Below are 14,584 nucleotides of genomic sequence, written 5' to 3'. Positions count from 1 at the left end.
ATGCCTCTTGGCTTTCCCATGGCATTTGGGTTGTACAGCTCTGCTCACACTAAAGGCACACGTTCTGTTTCCACAGCCTGGCAAGCTGACTGAAGCCTTCAAGTACTTTGTGCAGGGAATGGGCTACAGTAAGTGGCAAACACAGTTTTCTGGTTTGGGGCAGGGTTGTTGTGAAGGAGACTCAGCTTTTCCGGTCCATCTGAGCCCATTGGCATCCGTGTCCCACCCATGAGTTAATGTGGTTGCCAAGATACCCATCGTGCTGGAAAATCTAGTGTGCTAACAAGCCTTAGTAAACCAGTGTTGTTCCATAACGTGTTTAATCTGCACTGCAGCTGGAGTGGTGACCCCTTTTGGTTGTTGGTGTTGGTCAAACCTTTTAAGTCTGTCTTTGTGCCAGTCCAGAAGAGTGTGTTCCCAAGAACAGTAAATGATCTGAAAGCTTCTGTGCATACCTTCTCTGGAGGGGAAGGAGTTGGCAGTACAAGCCTCCCAGGCTGTGATCGGTACATGAGAGTTCTTTCCTTTCCCCTCAGACAATACCTGTCTCTTTCACACTCTCGCAAGGGTTAAGCAGTATCTCAGAATGAAACCCTCTAATGGCAGTACAGAGGTGGGTGTCTTCTGAGACACCTGGTACAACAGCTGGGTGACCTCTGAGACACTTGGGGAGCCCAGAGTGCACGCCTTGCCCTATGGCTTCCTCCTTGTGCTTGGAGGCAGAAGACATTGTCTCCTGAGTGTGTCAGACTGACAGCTGTTCAGCTCCCCTGCCCTCTGGAGTACAGAGACTGGGGGACTTCAGAAGGCCTTCTCAGTGCGCTAAACACCTCTGTCTCTATTGCAGGCACCTTGGCACAGTTCTGTCTTGCCTGCCAGGGCTAGGAGTTCCCTTCTGTGGATGATGAACCTTCAAAAGCTGGAATTATGGGAGGAGTTTGCTCATGTGGCTGGTTAACCACTAAGCATGGCCACTGTGGCAGCTGTGACACTCCTAGTGGTCTCCACACAGCCAGAAGTTCTTTGCCACCTCATGGGTGTGAGGATTTTTCCTTAAAAAAGAAGCTTTTCCTTAGAGCTGTGTGTAGTTGACATGAATGTAGTAGGACAACGGGGTTCTCCAAGGCTGGCCAGAAGGGCCTGGTCCTGCAGAGGAGGGTGTCATGTGAGAAGGTTCCCTCAGCCTCACAGCCTGAGAGCATTTAAACATTAACGTCTCTTACGTTCCCAGTGTTGGTTAAGTCAGCAAGTGCTGTCATCACAGCAAGGACTTCAGCAGCGCTTTGAGGGTCACATCTCTTGCAAGTAGGATGCACAGCACTGGGGAAGGACAGCGGGTAATTTTCTGCTTCCAGAATTAGTGGCTAATCCCAGAATGGGTTTCCCAACTGTGGTGAGCAAGACTGTGTTGGCCTTGCTGATCTTGGCCAGCAAGACCTCCTCTTTCAGGGAGAGCAAGAGAAGCAAATCAGCAGTTTGCCATTTCTAGAAATGCACAAGCCAGTTCCTCAACAGCTGTTCTTGTGCCATCTGCACGTTGGCTAAAACTGTTGGACGTGCCTGTACTGACACTGCAGGTGGAAGGTAATGTCTTGAAGAGGCTTGTAGCAGAAATCTGATGCTGTCAACTCAAGGAAAGACATGAATTTCTGTTGCATATCTGGAGTTACAGAGTATACCCCATTTTCCCTGCCATAGGAAAATGACATCTCTGTTCAGCAGTTGTGGTGTATACAGTGCAGGGGTAGGGTCACCAGGTTTCCAGCTAAAGACGTTGAAGAGATCTGGCCCTGATAACGTTTTGAGTCACCCTGGTTTCCCCGAGATGCTCACTAGCAGCTTTTTTTCACAAATATTGGGAACTTTCAGCACCATGTGTAAGCTGGGAGTGGAAGGGAACGTAGCTGGGGATCCCAGGAGCAGTGCAGCTGCTAGTCACACACTGCAACTAATTGGCTCTTCCCTGTATTCATCCCTTTCCTTGTCTCATGTTGTTTCCAGTCCCTTATGTGCAACTCAGCCACCTAAGCACTGAGTCAGGTACCTTCAACTGTGCATCTGCCTTGGCTCGTCTGTGTATTGAGTTGAATGATTCTTTGGGTGCATTGCTTTGTCTCAGCATGTCCTGCTGGCCTGCTGTGGGCTAGGCTGATCAATTGTACACTATGGTTTTTCACCTTTCATTTGTATTTTGTTGATTGTTGCATGACTTCAGCTCTGTGGTTTTCTAGAGTGACGAGACTGACTTCAAAAGGTCATCTGTACAACAGCTGCCTTGGTTTGCACAGACACCTACTGTGACTGCACTTGCAAATGATCAGTTACCCTTCTGGAATTTGCTCACCTTGGACCTTTTGAAATTGGGCCTTAAACATGCTGCTTTAGATGTGCAAAGACTTGATTTTGGCAGTGAAGAGTCAGTTTTCTTCCTGAGGGTATAGCTCTTTTTTTGTGCTTACCCAGTGACACATACCCGAGTGATTGTGATACTTGCCCTAGGAACTTCCTCATTTTCTAAGTCCTGTGCCTGTTCTTTCTTGCAGTGCCAGCAGCTAGTATGACCAGGCTGATGCGCTCCCGTACTCACTCCTCCTCTAGCGTGGGCTCTGGTGAGAGTGTCCGCAGCCGGTCTCATACTAGCAACCATGGTGAAGGAAGTGCTGGAACCCCAGAAGGAATTGATCTCCAGGATGCACCTCAAACCATGGAAGTATCCTGTTAGGCAGGAGCCCCTCTTCTGGATTCAGACAACTCCACTCACCCCCACTGAACCCACTCAGAATCTAGCATTTCACCCAACATGGCATTAACTGTTCTAACTTGTGCATGCCCATCTGAGCTGCCACCTCCTTAGTAGTCTGTACTTGGCATTACTGTCCTTTCTGTATGTTCCTGGCATCAGAGCCTCTTTAAAACTCGTTAACATTCCGCAGTCTTAGTAAGTCACGTTACTGTACATGCTGATACCATCTCCTGTCTGTGCTGTATATCGATCCAGATGACAGCCATTGTCTCCCCTCTTCATTTAAATATAATTTCTGTGGCTTTGTGAGGTTTAGAATTGCTTTCTAGTTGTGCTTCTGCTAAAGGACCCTTGTGGTGCAGCTGGAATGGCATCTGTGGGACATGGGAAAGCAAGACCGTGATGATTTGAAACTCCAGGTGCTGGAGCAGGTGATGCTCTTTGACAGAGCTGTGCCTGGAGCACAGAACTGATCAGAAGGTCTTTGTGCTCCCAGGACTCTTGGCATGCCAGGCAGCCATGGGGAAAACAAATGGTCAGAAATACTGTCTTGGCCTCATCTCTGTATGTATGTTAAGAAGGAGCAGAGTGATTTCTTACTGGAGCCTCCTGAAAGGGCAAAGCAATTAACAAGTAAACTTACTAAACTGAGATGCACTGTTACCGAGTACAAGGCATTAAACTGCAGCAGCCCTGGCTTCCAAACCACCTCTGCTGACCTTTGGCCTCTCTTGCAGAAGGGCCAGCTGCAGTTAAAACCTAGTCACTCTTCTGCCCTGGCACAGGTGCATCTTTTAACCTCAAGTATGTTGTGAAACAGGCAGCAGTGCCTCTTACCAGGTGGATATCCAGAAATCTGCACTGCCAGCTTTGCTTCCCACTGCTGCCAGCCCCAGGCAGGGTATCTGCAGAGGGTATTAACTGAGGCTCAGGAAATACTGGTAAATGTTAATGACAGCCAGCAGGCACATGTTTGTCCATGCAAGTCAGGTCAGAAGTGTGAGCAGCGAATGAGTCTGTGCAGGTAATATTTACTGTCTTCGTGGAATTCACAGTTCTGCTGCCTTTTTACATCTGGCCAGATCATAAAGGGCAGGAGGCAAATGCCTGCTGCGTGCCAGGGTCTAGCTGTTAATGGGAGAAAAGGGAAGAGTGGTCAGGCTACTACAGGCCTCAATAGATGAGCAAAACATCCTTTTGTAACTGTTGAGCAGTCCTGACTCACTGGGAGCCAGCTCCTCTGAGGATCACACTCATGTTCTGCTCCATTTCAGGTAGGGAATGGGACTGGGAGGCTCTACCTGAGGGGGACTTTGTACCAGTTATTAAATAAAGCTATAACTGAGTTTCATTGTTACCCTGCGTTACTCATGTTGTTTCTTTTGGCACAACCAGATGCCCCTACTGGTTTTGTCAGTTCTGGTGTCTCGTAGTGTGAGAGGCAAACTCTTTCCTGGGGAAGGGGTAGCACTGGCCATCTCTTGTAAGAGACAGCCCTGTGGGAGCAGTGTGGTCAGGCATCCACTGGAAGAGGCTGTCTAAAGCTGCTGGAGAGCTGCAATGCAAAAAAACCTTCAGCTTTGACAGGGTGGAGACTTGGGAGAGGGGCACATCGCCACTTGCCTCCAAAGAAAGGAGAGCACTGGGAGCTGCCTTCCCTGGCAGATGGTGCTCTGCACTGGCATGTTTCATGGGTATAACACAAAATTAACCTGCAAAGTTGTGAGGAAAAGGCAGGGGGCAGGTTGGCACATCTGCTCCCTGCACCACATGCTGGTGGAACGATGTGCAGCAGCCAGTCATTTAACACAAGTATTTCTTAATCTTCCGCTCCTCAGATCCAGCTTTTGCTCTCAAGTTTCAGATGTCCGTCATCGTCACTTTCACAGAAAGCTAGCTGGGGCTGGAGAGGGGTTAAACTCATGGTCACAGATAGCCCTGGTCAGCCTCATGCTTCAACTTTCTGAAGACCTTTGAGGAGGTCATTGGCAGGAAGCAAGACAAAATGTTTTCACAAATCACAAACTGTGTGTAAGGTGAGAAATGGGAAAAATTGTCAAGTTGTATTAATGAGCAAGTGATGAAGCAACAAAATGATTAAGTGAACAAAAATGTACATTTCAGTCTAAGGAAGACAGGATGCTATCAAGGACACTTGGCTGCCAAGTACTACGTGAAGTTCATTGCTGTTAAAAACAAGTGCTGGATGCAACATACGCTAGAGAAGAGCTGATGTACATGCAGCACTGTGCTCTAATGCCAGCTAACTACTCATGAGAAACAAGTCTTCCCTGAGTTCCCTTATGAAAATACAGCAACAGACCAAAAGGCAGGCAAACAATATTAAAATGACAATGAAATGAGTTAAGAGAAAATAATACCACAGCAGGGGTTGCTGCAAGCTTACCGAGTTCTGTTCACGATGGTGTGAAGCAGGAGAGCTCAGAGCTACAGGCTGCCTGTGGACAAGGAGTGAAATAGGTAAGATTTTAGCAGTTTGGAAGGGAGGCAATGAAGAAAAGAGTTTTGTTGCCATGGTGGTTCACAGAGATAAGCCAGACAAGATTTATAGAGAGGTCTGTCATATATTTTATTACCCCAAGGATAACTGGGAAAAGTAAACTTGTTTTCACATAAGCAAGTGCTTTTCCTAGTAAAAACACAAAACCCCAAAGGTAAGTATAAGTTAAGATACGAGTTTAATAAAGAACAAAACATTTCTTTGGGTGGCATGAGCATTCCTCAAGAGGCAGCACCGAGGTTAGGGTTGGGCCCTGTAAAATAACAGTGTTTTCTAGACCTCTTTCTTCCAGCTGGAGTTGGGATGCCCAGGGAAGGGGCTCAGCCAAGGGATGGGCAGGTGGATGGGGCTGGTGCTGCTTTCCAGCTTTCCCACACCCTTGGGACCAGATTCCCAGTTAGTCAAAACCTTGGGACAAGCTCATTCAATTGCATGCGCCAGCCCAAGAGCTCAAATCTTCGGGCTGTAAAAGCGTGCATCCTTTTCTTTGGCCGAACCGGCCAAGTCCCCCTGAGCGCAGCTGCTGAAGGTTTCTCTGGGGTCACTGGCAGGAAAGCACTTCTCACAGCCATGAGCTGAGGTTTCTGCCAGGCGGCTGCTGGGCTGCAGTGCCTCCTGTGCTGGCAGGTGCTGTACATTATGCAGAAAACCATGGTCCTTGCACGAAGACGGCTTCGCTGTGCAGGCCCCGACCCCTTGGCCCCACGCAGCCCCTCCCTGCGCAGGCTGGAGCAGGCTGCACACGCAACACCTGGATACGCTCCTTGGCAAGAGGTGGTGGAGTCAAACTCTCTTGGCGGTGGCCAGATGCTGCTGTGAGGAGTAACAGCCAAAAATTTTGGTCTGGGAGGCTCAGAACCAAGGGTGGGGTTTTAATCTAGGAGGGTGCGGGATGAGTTTTGGAGCCGGCTCTGTGTCCTTGGAGGTTTTCAAGCTGGAGCCCCCGCCAGGCTGGCACAGCTGGTGTCAGACATGAACTGAGGAAGAAGCAGGCCTGAGGACCTCGGGGGCTCCTTCCCCTGCCCCCCTGCAGCCAAATGTCTATTATTTGATCTTGACTCCTGAAACAATCTGCAGGGCTGGCTGCTGCTCCTGGGTGCATCCCATGGCCAGAGAAGCCCATGGTTAACGCTCCTGCCAGCCCTGCATGCTCCATTCCCACCCCTGTGTTCAGATAACAGCCCTTTGCTCAGTCCCACTGCCCAACCTGGGGAGGGGGTGACAGGGGGGCCCATTTTATTCACCAGCACTAACTGGAGAAGGTGCTGGGCAGCACAGAGCTGGGCTGGGGTGCTGAGCCACATTTGGCACAGGTCACGGCCCACCAAGGGTTGTCCCCACCTCCATCCTCGGGGACCCCAGTGGGTCTTCACCGCCAGTTCCAGCAGCAAGCGGATCTTCTCCCAAACGCAAGCAACCCCTTGCAAGCCAGCCACGTCTGAGCTCGGATGGGGCTTGGGGCGGGCAGCCCCCAACCGAGCAGCCACACAAGGCCCCAGCGGGCAGCTGCTTCCGTAACAGCGCTTTTCGCCTGCATTTCACACCGTCACAGTGGTTTACAATTGACCACAAACTTTCAGGGGCACAGCAATAAATAGCAGCAGGATGTTGAGCTGTGGTGGTGTGGCAGCAACAGGAGGCCGCGGAGCAGCCAGCCCCACAGCAGGGGCACCACAGGAGGCACAGGGGGACAGTGCTCCGCAGCCAGCACAGCATGGCCAGTCCCACCCTGCGGGGCAGCACAGACACTGCCCAGAGCAAATCCCAAGGACTGTCCTGGCCACGGAGGCGGGCAGGGGCCCTGCATCAGAAGGTCCTGGCCTTGGTAGCAGCTGGTGGCAGGGGGGTGCTGGCTCAGCCATACCCCATTTGCTTTGAAAAACGACCTGTCACCCACAGGCACTCGGGAAATTGTTCCAACATGGAGGCGGCAGCTGCCGGTATGTGAGTGGGTGGGAGTTGGGACCAAGGATGGGACAGGGGTGAAGCTGGGGCTCTCCCACAGAACCCAGCCGGAGGCCAGCAGTGCTGGGAGCCGATCAGCACTGAGCTGGGGGGGGGGGCACAGACACAGAGCTGCACAGCACCCCACCCTCCAGGCGACACCCAGTACAGAATCCCCAGGGCACCACGTGGCCCTGGCGCTGCACAAGCAGCCCGGGGGAGCCCCAGTGGTTCGTCCTGGCCAAGGACAGCACTTGTCCAGCCTCAGCCTTCCTGTCCCGAGGCTGCCTTGGCTCACACTCCCATGTGCCACCCACTCCCAGATCCCATGTGATGACCACAGTGCCTTGAGCACCCTCAGCGATTTTCTTAGGCCTTGCGCCCAGTACCGAGGGCCCACGAGGGGCCCAGCTGAGCAACCTGTTGGCTGAGTGAGAAAAGGAAAGCGCTGCGCACGGCGCATGCGCAAGGCACAGGAACCAGCAGCAGCCCCAGTCCGGCACCTCACACCCCTCGCCAGCAGCGCGGCCCGGAGCAGCCCTGGCTCCAGTACCTGAAAGCACCCAGCCCTGGAGCAGAGGGACAAGGGTGAGCCAAGCAGAGCTTGCAAGGGCAAGGGTTGCCCTGCAGAAGAGAGACCCACTGCGCTGGCAGGACCCCCTGCACCCTGGGTGCCCTGAGGACCCACTGCACTGGACAAGCAGAGCCCAGCCCTGATGGCTCCAGCACAACGGTGACAGCAGCCAGAGGCAGGTAAGCAGGGTTTGCCCCCCAGCCCCACCGAGGACAGGAGCGTGTCTGGGGCAGGCGGGCTCAGCTCAGGGCAGGTCTGGGTCACACACAGCTTCAGCTGCGCCTCTCTGTGGCTGAGGAACTGAAACGGGCAGAGGGGTGTCCCCACAGCCGCTGAGCTCCCCGCGGGGACTGAGAGCTTGGGGCATTGGGACAGGGCACCCCACACACCTGGGGATGCTGGGCTTGTGTAGGACAGCAGCACTAAGAGGGTGAGCATGGCCAGGTGCTGCCCACCGTGGGGATGTGATGCCCTGTCCCATAGAGGGCCCCCAGCTTGTCCACTCCTCTGCCCAGTACCCATGGTGTTGCCGGTGCCAGGCTTAAACCTCTCCTCTCCCAGCCAACAGTAGCTAAGGCCAGGGGCTACGGGCACGTGCTGAAGCCAGGGGATGGGGAGCCTGCCCAGTCGGGAGAGGCCACTCAGCATCCCACCGGCAGCTGCTGACACTACGCAGCCCCCACTGCCCACACAGGCAGGTAAGCACATGGCAGATGACAGCTGGGCCAGCAACCCCCAGTGTGCTCAGTCCTCCTGTCCAAGCTGGGGCTGGGGGAGCTCTGAGTCCCCTCACCTTTCCAGCAGCCTCCAGCAGCTTCCTGGCCTTGGCCCTCTGTGACTTCCCCTCCGGCGCAGGGGTGGCCGCCGTCCTGAGGATGGGGGAGTTGCTCCGCATCCTCTCTGAGTAAGTCCCCACATTGAGTGGGTGCTCCCAGCCAGGGCGCAGCTCACAATGCCGTGATGGCAGCACCCATCCTAGGGATCCCCTCCCTGTGCCCGACAGCCTCAGCCCTTCAGAATGGCTCATCCCCCTTACCTGCAGGGATGGGGAGTGGTGGCTGGTGGTGTCCGAGGTGTCTGGCAAGGAGTGCCACATCCCCAGCAGCTGCGTGGCCAAGATCAGGTACAGGCAAGTGATGGGAAGGGTCTGTCCCAGGATCGGCCCCAGAGGACACGGCCCTACCACAGAGAGCCTGGCCAACTCCAAGGACAAACCCTGGCCCCTGTGCCAGCACAACGTGCCCCGTTTCTCTCCCTGGGCTGTGGAGCAATGCTGGGGCTTGGGGAGGCAGCACAGCAACTGTGCACTGCCACACCGCAAGCTGCACTCTCTGCCCCAGGTGGGGCAGGACAGGCCCTGGGGCACTGCTGGGCGTCTCTGCACAGCCAGGAGAGGCTATGCCAGCGCCTGCTGTCTGCGCTGCGCAGGTGGCTGTACGAGGGCATCAGCCGGCAGAAGGCAGAGGAGCTGCTGCTCCAGCCGGGCAACCGCAGCGGCTCCTTCCTGATATGAGAGAGCCAGACCAGGCAAGGTGAGAGCCCTCAGGTCCTGCCCCATCTCCTATACCCCCTCCCAGCCATCCCCACTGGCATGCTGAGGGCCCCAGTGGGGCCGATGCTCCATTGCTCACACCTGGTGGCAATGGCTTACCCCACACAGAGGTTTCTCGGTACCTCTGCTCCACACACTTCGTGCTGAGTCTCTGCCACAGGGGCCTCAGAAGAGAAAACCACCAGCAGGCTTCCTGCAGCTTTTGGTTAAACAGAGAAGTGAAAAGGCTCAGCCTCTCAAGTGAAATGGGGCCCCAGCACAAGAAGATGCTGAGGGAACTCTGTGGGGAGATCCCACCAGGTGCCCCAGTGCATGTGGCTGATGCACTGGCATGGCGCTGCACGGCCCTGCAGCTGCCGGGGCAATGAGGGGGCCACAGGGCTGGGCCACCCCTGCACAACACCAAGAAGTGGAGGCTTGGGCACAGGACCCCAATGTGAGGGTGCCTGGGACACGGCAGCAGCTACCCAGGTCGCCCCATGTCCCAGCACACCCACATCCTAGAGGTGCTCATGGTGTGGGGCTGGCACAGGGATGGTCACAGCTGCACAGCCCCATGGGGAGAAGGATGTTGCCAGTCACCCCAGTGGGGCGATAAGACCCCCACGGTGGGAGAGTGCAGGCAGTGGGGCCAAGCAGGGTGGATTATCCACTGCAGCCCAGCTATGTGCCTCTTGCCCCGTGCCCTGGCAGGCTGCTACTCACTGTCCGTGCGCCGCAGTGAGCGCGCCTCCTGGGACTCAGTGACACACTACCGCATCCACCGCCTGGAGAATGGCTGGGTCTACATCTCACCTGGACTCACCTTCCCCAGCCTGCACGACCTGGTGGACCACTACTCTGGTAACACCTTACCACTCCCCAGCACCCTCAGCTGGGGTGGGGCAGTGGGGGGGAATACACTGCGCCTTACAGGGAGGGAGGGGGGAAAGGTGGCAGCCACTCCCCATCTGCCCAGGTGCCCCCAGGGCTGGGGCACAGGGCAGGGGGGAACCCTGCTGACACTGCCACCTCCCCGCCCAGAGTTCGGAGAGGGGCTGTGCTGTGCCCTCAGGGAGCCCTGCTCTATGGAAGGGGCAAGGGCAGCCCCGGTCCCTGCCATGCCTGCTGTCGTGAAGAAGCCGTCACTCAACTGGGACAAGATTGACAGGTAGAGACAGTCAGGGAAGGGGCTGGGCTCTATCCACGACCCCTGCCAGCCACTGGGTCTGGGGGCTGCCTGCTGACCACTTTGTCCACCCTCACGCAGCTCCCTCCTGTTCTCAGAGGCCACAGCCCCACTGGAGGATGACTCTCCCATCAGCCTGGGCCTGAGGGAAGCCATCAGCTCTTACCTCCTGGTGACAGAGACAGGGCCTTGCAGGGAAAGGAAAGAATAGCTAAGGGCAGGGCCCTGCTCAGCCACAGCCCCTCGGCAGACACCTGCCCTCGTTACAGCCACAAACACTTGTGGATGCTGTGGGAGCCAGGCACCCAGGGGCCAGTGACCAGGACACAGGACAGCTGAGATCAAGGTGCAGAGGAGCAACTGCTGATGCTGGAAGAAGGGGCTGCCCAAGGGCCTGTCCTCTCCAGAGCCAGACTTTCCGGGAAGCAATCTTTGAGCACCCTGAGCATCACCCCACACCCACGGGAGAAGATGGCAGAGGCTGCGCATAGGAGCGCTGCCTGCCCCATGGGCTGCAATGGAGCCCTGCTGTGTCTGCGCTCCCACAGCAGCGGGGAAATAGGATGCAAATGCCCAACAAGCCAAAGCCTGGCCCAGGTGAGAAGACAGCCTGACCCTGTCGCACACCTTAAGTCCATGCACGAACTTTCTTGGAGCAGTGTGTCTGTGCAGGACAAGGGCCTGTGAGTAGCAGTCACAGACCCTCCTGCTCTCACGCACCCATAACTCACCCCGCTGCAGCAGCCAGGAGGAAACCACCCTCTTACTGCACCCGAAGTAGCTGATTTTTAAATCTTCAAGCATGTGTATTTTATAGGATTTGAGGTCAATAAAACAGGATCCTGCTGGACATGCAGCAATAACCATTTGTAGTATCTTAATTAAAGAGCACGTCATTCACAGTTGAGGGTTTGTGAGTAAATCACGAACTGCAAGCTGCAACTGCCAGGCAGGTTTCCACTCACCGAAGCCTCATGCCTGGGGGGTTTTGCTCCTGCTGCCAGCTTTCCCAGCCTGGGGTGAGCTGATGGCTGTGGGTCAGGCCTGGTCCTCAGTCAGCGAGCTTAGGGCAAATAAATGAGCCACAGAGTGTTAAAAGTCTTTAAGATCACAACTGCTGTTCTAACTGAAGCAGGGAAAGAAATGGGTCCATGCCACGACTAGGTGATCCGAAAAGGCAGAATACAAATACTCATGCCCAATCCCAATCTAAGATGCACCTCTCAGCCAGAGGGGGCCCTAAAATCAGCAGAAATGCCTCAGAACAGCAACAAGCCTGAGCCGCTGCTTTCAATAGCCCCTTATCAGCCAGCACACAATGCTTCCCTCTGCAGCGAGAACCAGTGCAGAAGCAATTTCGCTGCTTGGCAACATCCCTTCCTTCCTTTGCCCGCACCCGGAGGCTGGTGTGGCAGGACCCCCCCTAATCTGCAGGTTTCCTGCCTCTGACATGCTCAAATTTTCTCTTCATTTTCACCTCTGACACACTTGCTCTTGCAAACCCACCGTCACTTCCTCACTTCCCTCCACACAGCAGCCCAGAGCTTCACACACCTGCTCAGCCATCAGCCCTGAGCCTAGACATCTTTTCAGCACAGGACACAGGTCAGGATTTATCCTTCATCCTTGACCTTGCTCTAGAGCCAGCCGAGCCCACTGCCGTCACTCCTGAGGCAGCTCAGAGGGTTTTGCTTCCTTTATTTTTCCCATTAATCTATGTTGTGTGAATGAAAGCCAACTCTTGGACCTCCTTCTTTTACCTCCACCCCAGATGTGTTGCCTGGTTTTATATCCCAGTGATGGTTGTACCTCAGACTGGAGGCAGCTGCAGTCAAGAAACCACTGCTCTGATACTTGTATCCTGGTGACTGGCAAGACAGGAAATAGCTGGATGGAAATCCTTCCCCAGTGCCACCCACCACCAAGCCCTCCTCCTTCCCAGCCCCAATAGCTCCTTTTTCTGGGCACACTTCACTCATCCTGGAAAACATCTTTGCACGTCCCTGGAACAGCAGGGTGCTGGCACCCCAGGCAGCAGAGGCTGCTGCTGGGGGGAATTCCAGGACGCCTAGCTCCGAGTGCTGCCAACCCCACTCCCTGCTTCCCACTGTTAAAAACACTGTGGCCCCAGTTACCATCACAGGCACAAAGTCAGATGCCAAACAAGGTCTTTAATGGCCAAAAGAGGCAGAGAGCAGGTCTTGCCATGCCCTCCCTGCAGCAGCTCTCACACCAGACAGGGGAGGGCAGAGAGGCAGGGGCTGCAGGGCTGCTCCCCCGCCAGCACAGGACTGGGACACTTAAGGCTGTGAAGGGACAGAACAAACCCTGATGAGATCTACCAGTGCCAGTACAGCAGAGGATCTGCCAGCTGCCACAGCCACCCAAGGGTGGGTGGCCATGGAGACCCAGTAGGACCAGGGCTGATGCCTGCGCTCACCAGAGGTATTCTGAGTGCCCAGGATACCCGTGGGAAGAGGAGCTCCTCAGGCGCTCTCCGCTGTGTGTTGACAGCACACTCAGCTTGCCAAGAGCTGCGGCCACTTGGGCCAGATCAGCCATACTGTGGACAGCACTGACTTCCTCCAAGAGCTTTGTCGCTTCAGAGGAAGCTGGTGACAAGTACTTAGTGACATCCAGATATGCAACCTTGCCACATAAGCCTATGCTTTGCCCTTTCACACACCTGAAACCAAACTGCCCAAGCATCTCTTGCACAAGAGCAGCCACCAAGCATTTGCTGGGATCAAAGGGACTTCTGAAGGTATTTGGAGAAGCTGCAAAATAGCCAGAGTGTCTGCAATAGCTTTGGACGTGTATTCAGAGGACACGGCTATTTCCAGAGCCCAGATTCAGTACGGCTTTCAGCAAACCATTACTCCGACTGACACACGAGGGCATGGAAGCCCACCACTTCATGAGCAGGTTCTTCCCTTGGTGTCCCCTTGCAACAGCATGTGTACTCAATCTGCATAACTCAAAACCATCAGTCTGAAAGCTCAAGGAGGTGCACACAACTCTCGCTCTCCTCCTCCCGAGCCCAATGCACCCAACATTCCTAAAAGTCCTTAATAACTTTGTGTAGAGTGTTAACCAACAAGACTTTTTGGCCTCATTCAGCTTTTACTGACAAACACCTTAATGGCACACAAGCACCACCAGCAGAAACACCCTGCAGGCAGAACATTATGAATTCCAGCTTTTTTGTTGTTGTTGTTCTAAGTTTTACTGTCTGAATATATATTCTAATAGGAAAAAAACATGGCATTTTCTATTTTTAATTATTTGCCTATTTTAACATGGACTTTTTTTGGATTAGCTGTGGCAGGTATTAACCTGACAAGAGCACTACGTAGTTTTTTTCCTTCACAAGAGAGTTGCTACGCAAACACTGAAGGATTAGTAGGAAGATGAAAAATACCCTTCTAAAATAAACTGTAATAGCTTAAGGTGCTCAACACCACCACTGGAAAAAACAGATCAGTATCAGTCACAAACTCTTTTGCAATCTGATGAAATGCCAGTGCTGCAGCAGGAAGCTGCTACTCTAGCATCAAAAGTGAGTATGACCAAGACCCACAGTCTGGAATGTTATCAACAGTAGATTATGTAATTAGAAGAGACAAAATATAGTCAAATAACAGCAAGAATATTAAAATGGTTTTGTCAGATTTCTTAGGCTGAGGAACTTCAAGGTGGATCTACCACATGAAGGTTGCCAGATGACTTGGCAACTGCCTCCTGATGAGAGTCTGCCCTTACAACAACCTTAATATAAAGTAAAAAGAAAAACAAAACAAAAAACCCCAAAACTCAGAGGGACACAATCCCAGAAACACAGCTAGCCACAGCACGCATTTCATTGAATTATTTCAAATTCAGGTGACGCTTTCAAAATCTGATTTTGATGTGTAAGTAAAGTGATCAGCAAAGACCTACACAATTTGATCGAACCATGAAATGCATGCTTGGATCTGCTGTCAGTGGCAAAAGTTTCTCCAGGCTTCACAAGCCAGGCTCTAGCAGTGATGAACACTCTAGCCTTAAAAATCCAGGAGTTTTACAGGAATCTTGTTTTAGAA

At 53.6% G+C, this 14,584-nt stretch overlaps 3 protein-coding genes and 1 long non-coding RNA gene across 11 annotated transcripts in view; 2 read left to right on the top strand and 2 right to left on the bottom strand.

Moving 5' to 3' along the window:
• The window catches only part of NDRG3 (NDRG family member 3), a 60,814-nt gene extending 56,714 nt beyond the window's left edge, over positions 1-4,100 (top strand). For 4 of the 6 annotated variants that reach the window (XM_080405426.1, XM_080405425.1, XM_080405428.1 and 1 more), the window contains 3 exons: positions 77-128; positions 2,002-2,040; positions 2,544-4,100. In XM_080405426.1, the coding sequence (XP_080261552.1) occupies positions 77-128; positions 2,002-2,040; positions 2,544-2,722 (270 nt within the window). In that variant the 3' untranslated portion in view covers positions 2,723-4,100. The remainder of the gene's footprint in view (positions 1-76; positions 129-2,001; positions 2,041-2,543) is intronic. The other 2 variants (XM_080405429.1, XM_080405427.1) reach the window with 1 other exon arrangement.
• PHF20 (PHD finger protein 20) overlaps positions 2,689-14,584 on the bottom strand; it is an 86,442-nt gene continuing 74,546 nt past the window's right edge. Inside the window, exons 23-24 of one of the 3 annotated variants that reach the window (XM_080405416.1) lie at positions 5,151-5,202; positions 2,689-4,768 (exon numbers count right to left, since the gene is read on the bottom strand). In XM_080405416.1, coding sequence (XP_080261542.1) covers positions 5,192-5,202 — 11 coding nt within the window. In that variant the 3' untranslated portion in view covers positions 2,689-4,768; positions 5,151-5,191. Of the gene's footprint in view, positions 5,203-14,584 lie in introns of all 3 variants that reach the window. The other 2 variants (XM_080405417.1, XM_080405415.1) reach the window with 2 other exon arrangements.
• Positions 5,309-7,483, bottom strand: LOC308070828. The gene is made up of 2 exons (XR_013930870.1): positions 5,673-7,483; positions 5,309-5,642 (listed from the first exon to the last, which is right to left on the bottom strand). It is a non-coding gene; the product is annotated as an uncharacterized lncRNA (long non-coding RNA).
• Positions 7,688-11,352, top strand: SLA2 (Src like adaptor 2). The gene is given in 9 exon segments (XM_080405433.1): positions 7,688-7,961; positions 8,344-8,480; positions 8,587-8,686; positions 8,825-8,911; positions 9,211-9,292; positions 9,296-9,314; positions 10,028-10,177; positions 10,358-10,484; positions 10,584-11,352. Coding segments are annotated over 8 exon segments (783 nt in total). The 5' UTR covers positions 7,688-7,961; positions 8,344-8,392; the 3' UTR covers positions 10,714-11,352.

Source organism: Falco punctatus (genome assembly GCF_963210335.1).
Source record: "Falco punctatus genome assembly, chromosome: 10".
Classification (NCBI taxonomy): Eukaryota; Metazoa; Chordata; class Aves; order Falconiformes; family Falconidae; genus Falco; species Falco punctatus.
Note: the sequence above shows the minus strand (reverse complement) of the source record. Positions and strands in the feature narration are given on the sequence as shown.